The sequence below is a fragment of the Rousettus aegyptiacus genome, unplaced genomic scaffold (genome assembly GCF_014176215.1).
Source record: "Rousettus aegyptiacus isolate mRouAeg1 unplaced genomic scaffold, mRouAeg1.p scaffold_m13_p_9, whole genome shotgun sequence".
In the NCBI taxonomy this organism is placed as follows: domain Eukaryota; kingdom Metazoa; phylum Chordata; class Mammalia; order Chiroptera; family Pteropodidae; genus Rousettus; species Rousettus aegyptiacus.
In genome coordinates this window covers 16,700,565-16,715,916 of record NW_023416312.1, presented here as the reverse complement: position 1 = coordinate 16,715,916, position 15,352 = coordinate 16,700,565, and the positions used below count along the sequence as shown (strand labels likewise).

General features: G+C 35.9%; 1 protein-coding gene across 14 annotated transcripts in view; it reads left to right on the top strand.

Annotated features, from left to right (window-relative positions):
- DMD (dystrophin) overlaps positions 1-15,352 on the top strand; it is a 2,254,165-nt gene that overhangs the window by 2,227,963 nt on the left and 10,850 nt on the right. For all 14 annotated transcript variants that reach the window (XM_036227218.1, XM_036227217.1, XM_016132668.2 and 11 more), the window contains one exon: positions 9,822-9,914. In XM_036227218.1, coding sequence (XP_036083111.1) covers positions 9,822-9,914 — 93 coding nt within the window. The remainder of the gene's footprint in view (positions 1-9,821; positions 9,915-15,352) is intronic.

Here is a 15,352-nt window from a genome sequence, read left to right as displayed (position 1 = left end):
CAGGGTTGAGCTTTTAAGCACCCTGCATCTAGGTGCTGACCGAGATCCTCTCCTTGGGGACACTGACAGATCTTGGCACACTCTCAACTACTGGGAGCCACTAAGAACAAAGAAATCTGCTTGAACAATCACAAATCCTTGAGAGACAACTAAGAGCTAGGGCAGAGTTGAAAGATAAGGTTCATCTCCTACATGACACCACTCCTTCAAGACTAAGAGAGGTGGCTGTTTTATCTAATGCATGGAAACCAACACAGAGTGTGAAGGAAAATGTAGAAATAGGAAATATGCTCCAAATGAAAGAATACGATTAAAACCTCAAAAAAGACTTTACTGCAATGGAAATAAGTTATCTTCCTGATACAGAGTTTAAAATAATGGTTATAAAGATGCCCATTGAGGTCAAGAGAGCAATGCACGAACAAAGTGAGAATTTCAACAAAGAGACAGAAAACATAAGCAAGTACCAAATATAAATCACAAAGCTGAAGAATACAATAACTGCACTGAAAATTACACTACACCGATTTTAAAAGAAGACTAGACGAATGGAGGAAAGGATCAGCAAGTGCAAAGACAGGGCAGTGGAATCCATCCATTAGAAGAGGAAAAAAGAGTGAAGCTAGCTTGAAGGACTTATGGGACACCATCAAGCTAATAAATATTCACCTTATAAGAGTCCCAGGAGGAGAAGAAAGAAAGGGGCAGAAAACTTTTCTAACCTAAGGAAGAACATAGAAATTCATATCCAGGAGCCCAGACAGTTCCAAATAAAAGGAATTAAGAGACACACACCAAGACATGTTATAATTAAGCTGTCGAAGTTAAAGACAAGGAAAGAATCTTAAAAAGCAGCAGGAGAAAAACAACTTGTTATGTTCAAAGGAACCCCCATAAGACCATCAGCAGCTATTTAGCAGAAACTTTGCAGACCAGAAGGCAGTTTCATGATTTGGTCATATTCAAAGTGTTGAAAGTGGGGGGGGCGGGGCACACAGCCAACCAAGAATACTCTACCTAGCAAAATTGTCATTTTTAATTGAAAGAGATGTCCACAGAAGCAAAAGCTGAAGGAGTTCAGCACCACTAGACCAATCTAGTTAAAGGGACTTTTTTGAGCTGAAACAAAAAGGTGCTAATTAGTAACAGGAAAACATATGAAAGTATAAATCACACTTGTAAAGGTGAATATGTTATTAAATGCAGAATAATCCAATGTTGTAATGGTGGTACTGAGTTAATCACTTATAAATCGAGTATGAAGGTTAAAAGACAAAAGCAGTAAAAATAACTAACTACAATATTTTGTTAATAAGATACACAAGATCAAAAGTTGTTAATTGTGAAATCAAAAACAGAACATTAGGGGTGAAGTAAAAATGTAGAGCTTTTAGAATGTCTTTGAACTTGGTTACCATCTTAAAATAGGCTGTTATAAATGTATTTTGTAAGCTTCATGTTAACCACAAAGCAAAAACCTATAGTAGCTACACAAAAGACAAAAAGAAAGGAATCTAAGAATACCACTATGGAGAATCATCAAATCACAAAGGAAGCGAGCAAGAGAAGAAAGGAACAGAACCACAACAAAACAGCTAGAAAACAATTTTTTAAATGGCAATAAGTGCATACCTATCAAAAGGTTCTTTAAAGGTAAATGGACTAAATTCTGCAATCAAAAGAGAGTGGCTAAATTGATTAAAAATAAGACCCAACACTGTTACCTACAAGAAATTTACTTCAGATGTAAGGACACACACAGAGTGAGAGTGAGGGGATAGAAAAAGCTATTCCAAGCAAGTGGAAACCAAAAGAAAGCTAGGGTAGCTATATTTATATCAGACAAAATAGACTTTAAAACAAAACTATGATAACAGACAAAAGGAGTTCATAATGATAAAGGGGTCACTCCAAAAAGAAGGCCTAAAGGAAGAAATAGATAGCAACACAATAATAGTAGGAGACTTTGATACCCCCACTTTTATCAATGGATAGACAATCCACACAGAAAACCAAAAAGGAAACATTTGGCCTTAAATGATGTTAGACAAGATGAACTTAACAGATAACAGCAATCCATCCAAAAGCAACACAATACACCTTCAGATTGATATGCTAGGTTACAAAACAAGTCTTGAAAATTCTAGAAAATTAAAATGTTTTCTGACCAAAATGGTATGAAAATAGAAATTACAAGAAGAAAACAAATATGTGGAGATTAACAGCATGCTACTGAACAACCAGTGGGTCAAAAGAGAAATTTAAAAAATGCCTTGAGATAAATGAAAATGGAAGTACTACATACCAAGATTTATGAGATATAGCAAAAGCAGTTCTGAGAAGGAAGTTCATGATAAATGCCTACATCAAGAAACAAGAAAAATCTCAACCAACCAACCTGACATCTCAAGGAACTAGAAAAAGAAGAACAAATGAAGTCCAAAGTTGGTATAACAAAAAGTGAAAATCAGCAGAAATAAGGAAATACAGTCCAAAAAGACAGTAGATAAGATCAATGAAATTAAGATGTGGTTTTTTGAAAAGATGAACAAAATAGACAAACATTTAGCTAGAGTCACCAAGAAAAAAATAAAATCAGAAATCAAAGAGATGTTACAAGGGATCCCAGAGAGATAAAAGGCATCATAAGAGACACCTATGAACAATTACACACCATCTAATTAGACAGCTAGGGGAAATGGATAAATTCCTAGAAACATTCAACCTACTAAGACTGAGAAAATGAAGAAATAAAAAATCTGAATACACCAATTACTAGTAAAGAAATTGAATCAGCAATCAAAAACCTTCCAACAAACAAAAGTCTGGGACCAGACTTTTGGTAGAATTCACTGGTGAATTCTACCAAACATTTATAGAATTAATACCAGTCCTTCTCAAATTCTTCCCAGATATACCAAAACCAGTCAAGGATGCCACAAGGAAAGAAAATTACAGGCCAATATTTCTGATGAACATAAATTCCAAAAACTTCAACAAATATTAACAAATCAAATTCAACAGTATGTTAAAAGAATCATATACCATGACCAAGTAAGATTTATTCCAGGGATGCAATCATGTTTTGACATCTACAAATCAGCCAGTATGATACACATTAACACGATGAAGGATTAAAATCATATGGTCTCGACAAAAGAAGAAAAGGCATTTGACAAAATTTGGCATTCGCTCGTGATTAAAACTCAACAAAGTGGGCATAGAGGGAACATACATCAACATAATACAGGCCATACATAAGAAGTCCACAGCTAACCTCATACAGTGAAAAACAAAGCTTTTCCTTGAAGATTAGGAAGAAAAGGATGCTCACTTTCACCACTTTTATTCAACATAGCACTAGAAGTTCTAGCCAGAGCAATTAGGCAAGAAAAAGAAGTTTAATATGATACTGAATGTCAACTATAATTGAAATTTTTTTTAATTAAAGAAAAAGGCATCCAAATCAGAAAGGAAGAAGTAAAATTCTCTATTTTCAGATGATGTATTATATGTAGAAAACCCAAGAGTCCACCAAAAAACTGTCAGAACTCAATAAATTCAGTAAAATTGCAAGATACAAAATCAATATACAGAAAACTGTGGCATTTCTATACACCAATAATGAACTATCACACAAATTAAGAAAATAATCCCATTTACAATTGCATCAAAAGAATAAAATACATAGGAATAAATTTAACTAAGGCAGTGAAAGACCTGTACACTGAAAACTAGAAGACACTAGTGAAAGAAACTAAAGAAGACATAAGTAAATGGAAAGATATTTTGTGCTCATGGTTTAGAAAATTAGTATTGTTAAGATGTCCATACTACCCAAAGCAATGTATAGATAGAGTCAGTGCAATCCCTATCAAATTTCTAATGGCAGGTTTCACAGAAATAGAACAGACAATCCTAAAAATTCTATGAAACTACAAAAGACCCTGAATAGCCAAAGAAATCTTAAAAAGACCAAAGCTGGAGGCATCATGCTTCCTGATTTCAAACTATATTACAAAGCCATAGTATTCAAAACGATATGGTATTAGCATAAAAACAGACTCATATATCAACAGAATAGAGACCCTAGAAATCCATTGCATATTTAGTCAATTTATTTACAACAAAAGAGCCAAGAATATACAATGGGAAGAGAATAATCTCTTCCGTCAGTGATGTTGGGAACACTGGACAGCCACATGCAAAAAAAAAGAAACTGGACCACTGTCTTATACAGGAAAATCAACTAAAAATAGATTAAAGGCTTGAACATAAGACCTGAAACCATAAAACCTCTAGAAGATAACATGAGCAGTAAGCTCCTTGATGTCAGTCAGTCTTGGTGATGAATTTTTTGGAGTTGACATCAAAAGCAAAGTCAAGAAAAGCAAAAAATAAACAAGTGTGACTACATCAACTAAAAAGCTCTGTATAGCAGAGGAAACCATCAACAGAGGAAACCTATGGAATGGGAGAAAGTATTTGCAAATCATATATTGGACAAGGAGTAAATACCCAAAATGTATAAAGAACTCAACTCAATAGAAAAAAAAATCTGATTAAAAAAATGCACAGATTCAAATAGACATTTGTCCAAAGAAGCAGTACAGATGGCCAACAGGTACATGAAAAGCTGCTTAACACCACTAATCATTAGGGAAATGCAAATCAAAACTACAATGAGATAACACCTCACACCTGTTAGAATGGCTATTATGAAAAAGACAAGAAATGACAAGTGTTGGCAAGGATAAGGAGAAAGGAGAACCCTTGTGCACTGTTGGAGGAATGTAAATTGGAAACAGTCTGGTGGTTCCTCAAAAAAATTAAAAATAGAACTACATGTGATCCAATAATTCCAGTCTGGGTATTTGTCCAAAGGAAATAACATCACTATCTTGAAAAGATATCTGCACCCCCATGTTCATTGCAGCATCATTTACAATAGTCAAGACAGGGATTTGAACTATGTTTCTATCAATGGATGAATGGATAAAGAAAATGTGATATGTACACACACATACATATATAAAAACAATGTAATATTATTCAGCCATAAAAGAGAAGGAAATCCTGCCATCTGCAACAACATGGATGGACCAGGGGGCATTATGTTAAGTGAAATAAGTCAGACAGAGAAAGACAAATAGTGTATGTTCTAACCTGTGGAATGCAATAAAACCAAATTCATAGATACAAAGAACAGATTGAGTTGCCAGAGTTGTGGGCATTGTGAAGGTGATCAAAAGGTACAAACTTCCAGTTATAAGAGAAATCTCCTGTGGGTGTACTGTACAGTATGGAGACTATAGTTAACAATACTGTATTGTATATCTGGAAGTTGCTGAGAGTAAATCTTAAAAGTTGTCATAAGAGAAAAAAAATTATAACTGTTTTGTGATGAACATTGCTAAAACTTACTTTGGTAATCAATATCAATTCATAATATTCAAATCATTTTGTTGTATGCCTAAAACTAATACAATGTTATATGTCAGTTATAGCTCAGTAAAAAATAAAAAAGTATTAGCGACTAATTTTAATCTTTCACCACCATTCAGCACTGACCAGCTAATAATCAGTTTACATCATCGTATATATCATAATATATTAAGGAACTTACACAGGGCATTCTTATGTAAAATCGAAACCGTCTACCCCAACTATAATTTTAGAAGTAATTGAAAATAATATTAGGAACTGGATAAGTCAGTTTTTTTTTATTCCACAAAACTGGAGAAAGGCAGGAAAGACATAAGTCACGAGATAATCACACATCAAGTTGGAAATTGGTTAAAAACATGTGATTTGAGTAATCCAAAGAAAAGTAATGATGGGCATATCTGCTCATACGCAGCCTCCTTTTTCAGGGAAAATTATTTTCTTTAACACATAGCTCCCTTTTGTATAAAGAGAAAGTAATTTGCTTAGGTGTAAGCAAAAATCACAGGAATAAGGATTCTTGTGTCTTTCCTGCATAGGTTGCATGGGTTCTGGCTAAAGTAACTTTTTAAGCAAGAAGGAAAATTATCATTTGAATTGAGGAAAGAGAAGTAGTCAGATGGGATATCATCCCTTCAAAGAAAGCCTAAAATCATGCTGAGTTTAAGAAGACTTTTAAAGAATAGTTTACCCATAGCAAACCATTCCACTTATTTTTTCACAGATTAAGTTGAGTCATTTCACTTCCTTTTCTTCATTTCTGCAGTGTCTGTCATACTATGCTATATCAGGGTGTATTTTAACTTTGTTCTTAATTTGAAACATTCATTTTTAAAGTGTTAAATTTCTTTGAACCAACTTTAGACAAGCCATGACAGTTATAGCTAATAATCCAAAAAGGATTTCATGCGTGTTTGTGGAAATCACCTTGGAGTAGAATCAAATTGAAGTGTTAATGATAAAGGATTGCCATTAACTACGTTTGCAATCCCCTGACCATTAGCAATATACTGTTGAGGCAGGTGGCAAATCAGTGTAATAGGGATGAGCACTGACCAAGTTTGTAGTGTGCTCAGTTGGGACTCAATAAATATCGTTAATAAATGATTCTTTTTTTTTTTTTGGTGAAGAGAGGCTTGTCCTCACAGGTATTATTAGAGTCAGAAACATTTTTGGGTTGCCTACTATATTGTAGCTACATATCAATGTATGATTAGATAATGCATAAATTTTGGATTCTTGTTTGACACCTTAAAATGGTATATTAGTCAACTGTTGCTATGTAACAAAATAATGACGAAGTTCTCTGGTTACATGGTTCTAATTCATGCATCAGTTGGTTAGCTGGAGTTTTGCTGGAGCTTGGCTAGGCTTGACTTCAGGTTGTGAGTTGGGTTCAAGTATGTTTCACATGTCTGCCATCCTCCTTGGATCAGTAGGCTACTTCAGCCATGTGCTCCTTATGGCACATAAGCACAAGGGGGCAAGCCCAAGCACCCAAGGACATTACAAGCTTCCATATATACCATGTAGGCTAACATTCCATTGCCCAAGGTAGGTCACATGACCACATCCAAATTTCTAGGCCAGGGAAGGACATTCCTCTCAACACTTGGTCACTCTACTCTGGGTACACTGACCTTCTTATCGCTGTTCTTTGAGCAGGCCAATCACACTCCCCTTTCAAAGTCTTTGCATTTGTCATCCCCTCTGATGTGTTCTTCCCTCAACTATCTGCATGGTTCGCACCCTCACATCCTTAAAGTTTTTGCTCAGCTGCATCTCATCAATGAGGACTTCCAAGACTCCACTTTCTTCTGATTTTTCTTCTCTCCTTCGTTAAACCCTCAATTCGGAATGTTTACCACCACCTGATATACCTATATAATTTACTTGTGTATTTGTTTAGCCTCTGTGCCTCTATTAAAATGTGAGTTCCTTGGAGACAGGGTTTTTGGGTTGTTTATTACCGTAACCCCAGCACTCAAAACAGTGCCTGGCATATAATTGGCTTTTGATAAATATTTGAATAAATAAACTAATCTTACTGTTTTAAATTTTTTATTTTTTTTTCCTTAGACATTTAAAATGCGGCTCGGTATTGAATAGTCCAGTGGTGTCATTTAGCTGTTTTTAACTGTTTGGTATAATTTAACACAAAATATTAGGCATTAAGCATTTTTTCAGTGTATCGATTCACCTCTACTCATGCATATATGTGACAAATCTGATTTTGATTCTTAAATGGAAATTAGTTAAACCCAAAGGATTCTTTTACTTAGAAAATCTTGAGAAAAGAAGAAAACAAGATTATACTTTACTTATATGTACTACTAAGGATGTAATTGGCACTCAAAAATGTTTGAATGGGTACATTTATCGCTGCCATGAAAGTTTTCCATTAAAGCATATAACTATAAACTAATAATAAGACTTTTAAAAAATCTTCTCAGTTATGTCCTGTTATCAAAAAATATATATATACATATAAGCCAAATTTACATTTACACTTGGACACTTATATTTGAGACTTACAGATGCTAGTTTAGGGCTGACATCATTAGGTTTCTACTTTATAATTTGCTCCTTGAAATAATACAGGAAGAGGAATGTCAGTCACTTCATTGAACTGTACCTGAATTTTAACACAGTACAATTTAGTTCCTAAAGCTCCAGTATAATATAAACTGTCAGAAATATTAATATCATTGCTCATGAATGTCTCTGTTGGTTCAGTTTTTTCTGTAAGGCATACTACCACTGAACTGGACTTAGTGCCATTAGAAATGTCTCATGTTCCCCAATTGGACAAAAATTTTTATCGGTAATGGAACAAAAAGATGTAATCAGCCCTGCAGTGGTCAGGATCTTGTTCCACCTGGCAGTATTTCATTCATTCCATTTTCACCAGATAATGATGGTTTAAACTCATAGGAAAAAAGAAACTAAAGATGCCGTATTTCATTTTTTTCATTTCTAAAGGCACAAATATAAGCCAGGAAGGGGTGGGGAGATACATAGATATTGTAAATTCATTTTCCACCTTGTGACCTTAATTCCTCATCACGCATTTCCTGTCCTTGGTATTTCAAAGAGGTTTCCTATTATATTTTACCATGAGACTCACAGAAGCAGAGGGTTCTTGTCTACCCCAGGTCCTTAACCCTCCATTCTAATAATATATGGCCTCACCTCCACCTAGGATATGAATGTCTTAATAATGAGCATTGCCAAGGATCCTCTAAGCTTGTGCTTGAAAAACAAGGATGAAAACTTAATAATGCAGAATTTTAATCATAAATGAAAATCCAAGTGGCATAGACCAAAGGAAATGACAAGCATTTTTAAGCCATTAAATCACTGGCTCTCCAGTCATAGCTAAATCAGATGTGAACCTGAGATTGTCCTTCAGTATGTTCATTATTGTTGGTTTGCCGAAGCAAGGTCTTTTCGATGGAAGTGACAATGGGATGAACAAATTGAAATAGAAGTTATTTTCACTATTAGAAGATTGAATCTTAATGAGAAGTTAGTTTCCATTAAGGACCATCAACATTCAAAATAATTTAATTTGCACTTGAGAAATTTCTCTTACTGAAATGCTGTTTGAGGTGTATTTCTTTAAGACATGAATAAACAAAACCTACGAGGAGACTCCCCTTCCCAAAGGAAAACCATTCATTCCTAATTGTTTTCCTTCCCAATCATCATTCTCTCCTCAAAATTTTTCAAAAGTTTAAAAAAAAATGTTTTCCCTTATTAACCTCCAAAAACATGATGATGGTAAAGTAGTCCCATGTAACAAAGAGGAAAGGAGCATAACTCTCCAGTGTACCCCATATCCACAGTCCCTAGAATATTAATATTTCATCACCAATATAGGTCACATACAACTTTCTATTACATTGGATTTAAAGGTACTTGAGTTTTCTTTGTATTTTTGGTTAAATGTCAAAGGAAAGAGATTGGGAAAAATACCTCAGTGTCTCCACTCCTTACCTTCATAAATGTAAAATGTCACAGTATTATTTTTTGTGCATTGAAAAGACACTGCAAGTATCCAGTAATTTTTATTGTAAAGAAAAATGTTTCATATTAATAGGGATTAGAAACTTATGTCAACTTTATTTTCTAAATAGATATACCATTTTCTTCTCCAAAGATAATGACATAGATAAATCCCTGCATGGAATTCTTCCCTTTAAGGAGTTGTTCCCTAATTATTAAACTTGAAGGCTTATTTGTATTTATGTTATTGATGAGCAAGTGTAAATGAATTTATAATGGATTTTTAAATGTGATCGTGAACCTTTCTTCTAATATCTAATTTTTTCCTTAAGTGTAATTTGCCATTATTCGTGTTTGTTTTCATTAAGGCGAGGAGGATCTTCTCAGTCCTCCCCAGGACACAAGCACAGGGTTAGAGGAAGTGATGGAGCAACTCAACAACTCCTTTCCCAGTTCGAGAGGTAAGCTCCCCTACCTAGAAGTAAACCAGGCTCACTGGAATTAGGCCGCTCATCTCCGTACCCAGTGTGTGTGTATTTTCCAGGTTTAAATAGACACATGCTGACAGAATACCAATTTGGGATCATTGTGAAAAGACTGTACTTTTAAATGTGAATTTCTGGTTTAGATGAATGAATTTTCTGATCTTGGATTCTGGTTGAATTACATGTTTCTAGAAATAAGAATACCAACGTGTTTCTAAAGGGTTTTTTTTTACTTGCTTTGCAGTTTAGTCTGAAGAGTTAATTATGAGATAGCTTTTATTTAAGAGCAATGATTATGTGACTTTTACAGACACTGAAATTAATGACCTGATGGTACTTTTGCCAGGGACATATAGTTACTACGCGATACAGCAAGGTCTGGGACATGGTTCATGTACGGTGGCGCTGGGGACTCTGACTTGCAATCTGATGCCCTTTATATTTAAAAATTATTATCTTACCCCATTATTTAAATTCAGAGACAATTAAGTCTTTATATAGTAGTTTGTTATTATTTTTTTCACTTCCATAGATGGAATACAGTCTTCACAGAGAAAGGCATTAATATTAATGATTTTATTTCCCCCTTTTGCTTTGACCTTGTGTATTTTGCCTCTCATACAAAACCAGCATTCGACCCCACCAGATTTTCCTCCAGCCAGTACAAGCTCCAGATGTTTTGCATCGTCCAAGGAGGTATTGTGCTGCTGCTGTTAATTTTGGGAGGTTTTTAGGTTAATTGCCCTGACATAAAACAAAATCACTGACCCACTTCCCTTTGATGAATAAAAAGAATGGCAGCAATCACCTGTGAGCAAACAAGAGGCAAGGCCTATAGAAGCCAAAGAGAAAACACAAGGCTTTAGGGGCCAGTGATTGGCACCTCTAATGAGCAGCCCGGGAGGGAAGGGCAGCAGAGAATCTGGCTATTTGTTCCTCTCCATAAGGGCCATGAGGAAGGTGTTTTGAGTCATGTGATTTTCCTATCTTTTTGTTCAGAGTCAGCTAACAATGGCCATTTCCTAGCTGTTTGATGTACGGAGTAAACATTGTGCAGTGCACATTAAAAGCATTAATGTTCTTATAGAGCGTTGCTAAGGAACCGTCAGGGGAAGCTAATTTTAAATGCCTGCACCAGCCATCTTTTCACTACTGAGCACCTCTGATGTGTTGATTCTAACAGATAAAAATCTTATCTGTCTTCCACCCACCTCACACCCACCATCCTCATCCCCATCCTGACTATCTTAGCTATCTCCTCTCCCTAGATGCCATCATTCATAATGAGAAGGCCATATGCTGGTTTGACATAAATCACATGCTTTCACCTTTATCCTGCCAGCTTTTACTAGCATCTACTATGTACCAGTGGAAAGGTTAGGGATGCAAAGAAGAAATGCCAGGTTCCTTGCCTTTAAGTTGTTTATGGTCAGTCGTGGATACAGAATTCTGGAGAAGTTCTAATCACAATACAGTAACATTATTGCTGTAATGGGGACGTTGATGACATAAATAGATCCTAGAAGCACCCTTTTAGATAAATATGGGGTTAGCCTCAGGCCAAACGAGGGTCTTCTTCAAAATCACAGAGCTACTAGTAGGGCCAGGATTTGGGGCCCCACATCTAGCACCCATTTCAATGACCCCAAGCTTTCCTTGAATGTCACAGATACTGTCTCATCATAGTCCCTTGAACTGAAAGCTAGTTACCTACACTGTGGGAAGTTTGTGGCTTCTCGATGGTGCCTTGGGTATTTCGTTCACATCTAAACAACTAGAGTATTAACAGCAACAGGCTACAGCAGGGCTCATGGCTCTGGTTCCCCACAAGCAGACTTTTTGTATTGGATCTCTGGTCCATACTAATTGTCTTGAAGATAAAATATTTTGCACCTTCTCCCTGCATCCCCCTTTTAAAGTCCTTGAAGCTAGACACCACATGGGTATAGAAGTAGCTGCCTGCAAGACTAGAAATATACTTTCTCTGATGCTATCTATATGATGTTGATTTATTTGTATGGAAACTTGGGAAACTTTTCAGGCCACCTGCATAGTGTTTACTAAATTAGTGCTTTTGGAAGCAACATCATCTCCCAGATGCTAATTTGAGGTCTCAAATATGGAATAAAGAGGCTCTATCTGATACCAGTTCTATTAAGCTCCTACTTATTCAATAGTACCCTGGTGGCCTGCGAGAATTATATCATTTTCCTGAAAACACAAAAATATGAGAGTAGATAAGGTGCTAGATCTGCATGGTCTTTCTGTGATGCTATGACCTTGACATTTTTTGTTTTCTTGCTACCTCCTGCCAAATTAGTCCTTATTATTAGGCCTTTTTATAATTCTGCACTCAATTCCAATGTGTGAGGGTTTCCCCCACACCAATAAGCAATTTTTGGACACCAGCTGGGACTCCTACAATTCAACTTAATTCTGACACTATCTACCTGGAAGTAGCATCAGATCTCACAGGTTAAGGGCTCAGCCCTACAAGACTGTCCCCCCTCCCTGCCCCACAGATGCCAATCACAACAAGTCCAGGTTGTCACCTGTGCTGCTTACTCACTGGCTATAGATCAGAAGTTCCAGTAGCTCCCTCCTTTGGGTTAGATTAACTTTCTGGAGTGGCTCATAGAACTCAGGAAAACAGTTTACCTACTAGATTACCTGTTTATGATAAAAAGACATAACTCAGGATCAGCCAGAAGGAAGAGATGCATAAGTCAAGGAGTGGGGAAAGGGCATGGAGCTTCTATGCCCTCTCCAGGTGTACCACTCCCCCCAAATCTCCATGTGTTTACCAACACAAGCTCTCCAAACCCCTCCCTTTTTTTGTGAAGACTTCATTACATAGATATCATTGATTAACTCATTGGCTATTGGTGATTGAATTCAATCTTCAAAGTTCCAACTCTCTAATCACTAGTAGGCTCCACTGGCACCTACCTCCTTAGGTGCTCATTAACATAACAAAAGATACAGTAATGCCTCTCATCACAGGAAAGGACAAAAACCAAGTATATATTTCTTATTATAAATCACAATATCATACATTTTTCTTCCCAAATTCAAATAGATAAAAAGTCTCATTGTAAAAATAAGCTAATTATCAATGTACTCCCAAAAGTGGGTTTTGGGATGCCTTATTTCTAACTAAAAGCATTTTTTTTTATTTTGAAAGACTGGAGAATATATAAATATATATACATATGGTAGGGTTTAATGGAAACATCTTACCAGTTAGTAGATATATTATGTTGATATTAAGCAGAAAATCTTGAGAATCTTACGTTCTCAGGATTACAGAGTCCCCTATATGGAAGGGCTTTGAAAGATCACCTTAGCATCTTTGATGTCCAGAACAGTGGCTTTTGACCTTTTTTGTTCATTATCTATAGTAAGAGAAACGTTTTACAACTCAGAGTGGTGTAAGGATATAAAATAAATTATATGTGTATGATTACGCACATGCATATATGCATATACCCACTATGTGTGTGTGTGTGTGGGTGGGTGTATATATAGATATAAATATAGATATAGATATATGTATATACCACACATATATGTATCTAGTCATACACACATACAGATCAGAAGCAAAAGTTTCAAGAAGCAGTGCTTTCCATACTGCACATAATTCACATGGTTCCTCTCTTTTATTTATTGAAAAATAAACTGCTGAAAAATAAACTAAATTGATTTTCTGATCCAATGGTTTAAAAATACTGATCCAACCAATCTCAGTTTTCCTTACCCAGATGGATATCTTCTTTAATTAAATTATAGAATTTTTACCTTGGAAGTTTCTGCCAAGATCTTGCTAATGTCTTAGGGGATGTTGTACTTTTAGCCTAAGTCTGCCACCCATATTCCCTTGTTGTGGTACAAAAAAATGAAGTTCATAGTTGCTACAGCTGTTTCAGACAGCTGTTTGAGTAACTCAAAACAGATGTCAGAGCCAGAGGTCTGATGTTCTGTGGAAATGTGCTCTTAAATACCACCTCATGGTTTACTTAACCCTGCTGCATAACTGCCCACAGAGGAAAATTCTTTTTTAAAAAAAATACTATGTTTTCCATAAATATAAACTATATAGATAGGGGAGTTATTGTGTACTTTAAATTTATAACTTCTGTGTTACCCCCTACCATGGTTTTGACTTAGAGCTCAAGTCTTAAGGTATCAGCTAATCTTCATCTTTCATTTTCACTTAAAGTACCTGGAAGCCCAAAGAAATTAAGTGCCTGGTTCATGGTCATTCAGCAAGTTAAATTAGCCTTCTGATCTTACCTCAATGGTCTTGCTAAACTATTATCCAAATTAATAAAGGGGATGCATGTTTCTCCATTTAGTGATAGACTGATGGCAAAGTATCCTGCACAATAGCCAATATAACCTGCAGGGTGATCAAGGTGTGGATGTGTGCACATTTAGCTTTGTGATTACATCTTTTCCTGATTAATCTCTAGATATAGTTAGCTGTTCACAGCCACCTGGGGAATTTGAATGGCTCAGTGTGTATTAAACATGGAATGCTAGCCAATTTCTATCTAATCTGTCTATTTATCTAGAATCTGTCCATCTGTCTAAACACATGTAGAAGTTGAATTCCACTGTAATAAAAATCATTCAGTGTAAGACAGTTTCTAAATCTTCAACATTATTCTATAGGAACACTGCATGGGTAAAATGAACAATAAACTTAATTTAAAAATAAACTAAGCAATCTGTCCCTACGTCTCTGATCATTTAGCAATCTAACAAAGGTATTTTTATATGTATGTGTATTCATGAAAAAAATGCTTCCCGAATGAGTGGTATGTTATTGGGCTCTCTAAAAATGAGGTACCACTATACATAGATTAATGAATGATAAGATTCAAGATAAGCTCTTAGTGCAATAAGACAATTCAGAAAGCAGATGCAGTGCTATGCAGGTATTCCTGCTGCCTGTAGAATCTCTTACCTGCTGACCTGTGCCACATTAATGTTGTCCCCAACAACCCATACCAGCCTCTCTCTCTCTCATGCTACCCCTTCCAAATAAGCCCACATACATTCTGTTAAATGCCTCTAAATTACCAAGCCAACAGCTTTGCAAAACCTGCCATTCTTTAAAATTCAAGTCTTATCTGTGGTTCTTTGATGAGAGAGGACATAAAGAACCAAGGCAGATGGAAGCATCATGGGTCCTCTTTCAGACACCTTTCTGTTTCCTATTTGCTTCCATAAAGGATTTGAGGTCTTATTCCTTAACAGCAGGGGCCAGCAAACTATGTAGTCCATGGGTCAGATCTGGTCCACAACCTGTTTTTGTAAATAGTTTTATAGGAACATAGCCACCCCCAATCATTTACATATTGTCTGTGGTTGCTTTCCCACTAAGGCAGAGTGGCTGTGGCAGAGTT